Raw genomic sequence first — 6,166 nt, 5'->3', positions numbered from 1 at the left:
TTTTGCAATATTTGGCCCTTCTTTTATAAAATGATTTTAGGGGGCAAAAATAAAATAATAGAAAGTAATTAAAAAAATTAATAAAAAAGAAGAAGGGAATATGTTTTTTAATTGTAACAATTTAGTTTTTCTTTTAAAAAATATTTTTAAACTTAAATGTATTTAAAATAATTTGTCTTTTATTGAATTTTTTTTAATATTTTTTCTTTAATTTTTTTAAGAACTAATAGAAAAATAGATTTTTAAATTCTTATAATTAAAGGGAGCACAATTTGGTAGTTGTCAAAGTTTGAGGATAAAAAATGTTAATTATTTTATGCAAATCATAACAGGGGGGCACGATTTGGTAGTATCAATAGTTCAGGGGAAATTTTAACCGACCGTTTATTTTAGGGGGCACAATTTGATAGTGTTAAAAGTTCAGGGGAAAAATACTATTTATTTTTAATTTAAATTTCATGATTTTTTTTTTATCAAGAAGGAAAAAACTTCAATAATCAACCAACCAATACAACCAATCCGAAAACATACAAACAACAGAGCTCACCAGCTCCCCACCCAAACTAATTACATTTTAATTATGTCTATAAATCTTTGTTCTTGTATTGTCACCTTCCTAGTTTGTACTATGAATAATCTGTAATGAGCTATACTCTTTATATCTTTAGCTATACAACCATCAGTCCAGGAAAAACCATAAAAAAATGCACCTATTTCGGTTCCTCCAGATATTATAAACAACAGCAGCAAGGGTCATATAGGTGATAGAAGGAATGATCCCTGTTCTTCTACTGGCAAGCCAATTTGTCCACCCATTAAATTCAAGAGGCCAAGCTCTAAACCCCAACCAGCTGAAAACTAAATCTGTCACCTTCTGAGATAGATAACACTCAAAGAAGAGATGAGCGTGACTTTCATTATAGAGACCACAAACAGGACATAAAAGTGAATCAAAAGGAATACAAAACCTGATCATGAGATCTCTTGTAAGAAGGTGAGAGTTCACAACTTGCCAAAGTAAGAATCTATGTTTAGGGAGAGTCATCTTGCACCAAACTACTTGATGATAATCAACATGTTGTTGACAAAGAGAGATGTTATAGAGTTTAGAAGCTCTAAACTCCCTTGTTAAACCAGCAGTCCTCACTTCAGTTTGGCTAAATTTTTCCCGCAAGTGACAAAGTTTTCTCCAATACCAACTCGAATCTGATTTCAGCTTGTGATCCCAAAAGGTGGATTCTTTCACGTATACAGAGTTAATCCACTTGACCCACAACAAATCATGTTTCTCGGAAATGGCCCAAATATATTTAGCTAGAATGGCACGGTTCCATTTGGATCCATCCCTGAAACCGAGACCCCCATAGGCCTTTGGGAGACAAACTTTCTTCCAAGAGGCAATGTGAATCTTACTTCTAATTCCATTGAAACCCCAGAGAAAGCCACGACAAAGCTTCTCAACTTCCTTAACAACGCTTTGGGGAAGAAAAAATATGCTCATGCAGTAGTTGCGAAGACCAAACAACACTGAATGAATAAGTTGAACTCTTCCCGCATAAGAAAGATTTCTACTCGCCCAATTATGTAACCTCAATTTTATATTTTTGATAATAATGCCACAATCCTCAGGTTTCCACTTAGTAGGCCGCATAGGGACTCCCAAGTATTTGAGAGGAAAAGACCCTTCAGTAAGTTGCATCTCATGAGAATGGCCTCTCTTTCCACTGCTACCACTCCCCCAAAATAAATTTGGGACTTGCTAGTATTAGCTTTGAGCCATGTAGCAGAACTAAACTCATCTAGAGCTTCTTTAAGCATACTAACAGAAGGTTGAGTCCCTTTGCAAAACAAAATTAAGTCATCGGCAAAGCAAAGACTTATAAGTTTAAGACTTTTGCACATAGGGTGCTATCTGAACTTTGTACCGTGAGCTGCCAATTGAAGTCTTCGAGTTATATACTCCATTATTAGGACAAAAAGAAGAGGATATATAGGATCTCCTTGTCGCAGCCCTTTCTCACCTTTGAAGCTACCTTGAATTCTTCCATTCATAAGCAAGGAGTAAGTTGTGTTTTTTAGACAGGTCATGATCCAACCTATAAACCTCATAGGAAAACATAAGGACTTCAAAAGGTCTTTAAGAAACCACCAATCTATAGTGTCATAAGCTTTGCTTAAGTCAATCTTGATGGCACATCTAGGAGAGGTAGTTTTCCGTCCATAATTCTTGATTAAATCTTGAAATATCAAGATATTATGAGAGATCGATCTACCCTGAACAAAGGCACCTTGGTTCTGTTGAACTAAACCATGAAGGGCCTTGGCAAGTCTGGAACACATCAATTTAAAGACACATTTGTAGATTGTGGAACAATAGGCAATGGGCCTATAGTCCACTGCCCTAGCAGGAGTATCAGTTTTAGGGACTAAGGAGATGGTTGTATTGTGAAGCTCGGCTGGAAAATGACCTGTCTCAAAGAAACTACTAACTGCCTTACAGATGTCTCCTCCAATGTCAAGCCATAAAACTTTGAAGAAAGCATAGCCAAACCCATCAGGTCCCGGTGACTGGTTGTTGGGAATGCTAAAGAATGCTACTTTAATTTCCTTAGGAGAGAATGGTTTCAAGAGAGCAAGTTGCTGCTCAAACGAGAGTTTATTGCCCATCTCAATACACTGCAAGTTGATCTTCGTAGTGGTAGAGCTGGGGCTGCCCATAAAACTCCTAAAGTGGTCCAAGAAATGAGACACAACATCAGGAAAATTATCAACTAATCTGTCTTGCTCAGTTAGATAGGTGGCTATTATGTTCTCTTCTTTACGCTTTTTCAAGCAAGCATGAAAGTAAGAGGTATTTGCATCTCCCTTCCTTAACCAAGTAACTTTACTCTTTGAACCAAAAAATTGTGATACATTTGTTCCTGGATATTGAAAGCTACAACAGCAGCCGCCTCTTCTTCTTGGAAAACAAGGTCCCTGGGATGATTTTGAGCTTGGATTTGAGCTTCCTGGAAACTATCTTTAGCTTTCTGATAGTTCACACATATATCCCCAACAATATCCCTGTTAAACTTCTTCAAACTGTGCTTAAGTCTCATGGTTTTCAAGTAAATAGCCTTTAAACCAGTACCACTAATCGGTTTCCTCCAGCTCTCCAGCACCACTTCTTTGAACTCTTTATGATCTATCCAAAAATTGTAGAACGAAAAAGGTTTGACACCTATATTCTTCGAAGAAGTGGAAGAAACAATACAAGAACAATGGTCAGAAACTGTTTCCCAACGAAACACAACTAAAGTATTTGGAAAAAAGTCCAGCCATTCCTCATTAGTAAAAATATGATCTATCTTGGAGTATATGCGAGCTTGACCATCTTGGTTATTTGTCCAAGTAAAAAACGAGCCTGTACTCTTAAGCAAATCCACTTGATTTGGAGAAAGCCATTGGGAGGAGTCTATCAACTTCGAAGTGGAAACTGGTTTACCACCACTTCTATCCTCCACATTAAAAATGGCATTGAAATCACCCAGAATTGTCCAAGGCTTAGCAGGGAATTTAAGTCTAGTTAAGCCCTGCCATAAACTCTTCCTTTCATCCACTGTGTTAAGCCCATAAATAACAGAAAGCTTGTCTCTAACCAGTCATTTTAACAAAACAATGCACATACTGATTGGTCTCTTCTAGAACAATAACCCTCACAAACATCTTCCTCCAAATGGTCAATATCTTGCCTTCGGTAACAGAACTAGAATAAAAATCCCAGTTTGTAAACTTATGAGTCATCAAATCAGTGACTTTATTCCCCCTCATTTTTGTTTCTAACAGAGCTCCAACATCCACTTTATTAACACTAAAAATATCTAAATCAACTTCCTGTTTATTAGTACCATTCAACCCCCTCACATTCCAACTTAAAATGTTGCAATTATCCATAAGAAGAGTTGGCAACAACATTACCTCCTTTCTCACCCTCAACTTGCTCTTGAAGCACTTCAAAGGTATTTTTATTGCTTTGTCCTTGTCCAGTCAGAACCTTAGCAGCATAATCATTATCACTATCAAGTTGTCCCTGTTTAGAATTGTGAACCACTTTCTTTGGGGTTTGCAATGTATCTCCACTGATAGTTTTGCTGCCAGTTTCAATTTTGGCACTAACGGATCCCTCAATCGTAACATGAGCATCAACCTTGGTTTGTTCTCCCTCGTCACTCCCCTCCGCAATAGCAATCTTATTCTTAACTTCCTTCTTAACCCACTGAGCCTTTTCAGTCCACGCCCAAGTCACACCCTTTTTCAGAAGCTCGGTCAAGGGTGTCGCCCTTCTTGAGTAGTCGTCCACAAATCGTCTATAGTAGTTGGCTAGGCCCAAGAAAGAGCGGAGTTCTTTCACGTTTGTGGGGGCTTTCCATTCTTAGATTGCCCTCACCTTCTCCAGATCTATACGAATTCATCCACGTTCCACAACGTGGCCCAAGAACTTGATGCTCTCCTGTGCAAACGAGCATTTCTCGCGCTTCACATATAGCTCGTTCTCTCTCAACTTCTGAAATGCTTGAGCCAAGTGTTCTTGATGCTCTTCAATCATGGCGTTATAAACCACGATATCATCCAAGTACACCACCACGAACTTATCTAGATACTCGTGGAATACTTGGTTCATCAGTGTACAGAAAGTAGCAGGTGCATTTGTCAACCCAAACGACATTACTCGAAACTCGAATGCTCCGTATCGAGTAACACACGTTGTCTTTGGTTCATCCCCATCTGCAATCCTCACCTGATAGTAGCTCGATCTCAAGTCCAACTTTGTGAAGTATTTGGCTCCACTTAGCTAGTCGAACAAATCAACGATCAGAGGGATGGGGTAGGTGTTGCGAACTGTTACCTTGTTGAGAGCCCTATAGTCGATGCACAGTCTCAAGCTCCCATCATGCTTCTTCTGGAATAGCACCGGTGCGCCAAATGGCGCCTTCGACGGTCTGATGAAGCCTGCCTCCAATAACTCTTTTAGTTGTCTCCTCAACTCTTCTAGCTTAGGGGGTTCCATTCTATAAGGCGCTTTAGTTGGAGGTTTTGCTCCCGGCACCAGCTCTGTCTGTTGATCAATCCCCCTCTTTGGTGGCAAGGCTTTGGGGAGTATATCTGGCATCACGTCCCCATACATCTTTAAGACCCTCGTAATTTCTAGTGGAACAATTTCTTCCACTACTTCTTCGAATACGGTGGGTACAACTACATAAGTGGGCTCCTGCTTCTTCACACCCTTCTTGAACTGTAAAGCTGATAGAAGTTTCACACCAGGGGGTGGTTTCACCTTTGCAGGCACCATTGAAGGAGTCTCTCCCATCATGAGTAAGCTTCCAGTGGCAGGAATTGGAATGGCGCCTTTCTCGGTTAGAAAGTCCATTCCCAAAACTACATCGAAGTTGTCCATCTGGACAACCACTAAGTCAGTCTGCCCCTCCCACGTGTCGATTCTAAATTTTACCCCTTTATCCATGCCAGTTGTGGCCAAGGCCTTAGAGTTGACCGATTTCATGCGGCCTGCATCTTTCTCCAGCTTCAGTCCTAGTCTCTTTGCTTCAAGTTCAGAGATGAAGTTGTGGGTGGCGCCAGTATCAATCATCACGCTTTTGGTGGGCTTGTCATTGATAGTGGCATCCATGAACATTAGCCCCTTCCCCAGGGTCTTCTTCCCTTTCTCGCCATGTTTCTTGAGAGCATTCAACAGGCGGACAGCGCCCATGTGCGCGTACTCTTCGTCTTCCTCTTTTCCTTCGCCCTGTTGTTCTTGGCCAATGAGGGCATTCAGCTTGCCCCTGTAAGGGAAAACTGCCGACTTATGTGGGCGTTTGCAAAGCCAACAAGCTAGCAGCTTCCTCGCTGCAACAACATCTGTCCCACTGGAAGAATTGGACTCAGCTGTCCTCTTCTCTCCCCCACTCTTGCCCTGCCAGGACTTCCCAGACTTCTTACTCCCAGCGCTACTTAAGCTGGTTGGAGGAGTAGCCCTTTTCGGTAGGCTGCTCTCCGGAGTATAATCTGTTAAGCGTTCAGCAACAGCTTGAGCGGTGGCAAGATCAGACACACGTTGTCTTTGAAGTTCTTGTTTGGCCCACGGTTTCAATCCCTTGAGGAAGCAGAAGATCCTGTCTACTTCGGACAT

The 6,166-nt window shown here is 40.7% G+C and overlaps 1 protein-coding gene across 1 annotated transcript; it reads right to left on the bottom strand.

The window, feature by feature from the left end:
• Nucleotides 1-679: 679 nt before the first annotated feature.
• On the bottom strand, nt 680-6,166 carry LOC133814614 (uncharacterized). Its single transcript, XM_062247553.1, has 7 exons — nt 5,977-6,166; nt 5,489-5,580; nt 3,958-4,261; nt 2,914-3,598; nt 1,926-2,869; nt 1,683-1,838; nt 680-1,527 (listed from the first exon to the last, which is right to left on the bottom strand). The coding sequence occupies exons 1-7, from the start codon at nt 6,164-6,166 to the stop codon at nt 680-682; spliced, it is 3,219 nt and encodes a 1,072-aa protein (XP_062103537.1).

The sequence above is a fragment of the Humulus lupulus genome, chromosome 1 (genome assembly GCF_963169125.1).
Source record: "Humulus lupulus chromosome 1, drHumLupu1.1, whole genome shotgun sequence".
NCBI classification, from domain to species: domain Eukaryota; kingdom Viridiplantae; phylum Streptophyta; class Magnoliopsida; order Rosales; family Cannabaceae; genus Humulus; species Humulus lupulus.
The sequence above is the reverse complement of the archived record's forward strand: the minus strand, read 5'-3'. Positions and strand labels throughout refer to the sequence as shown.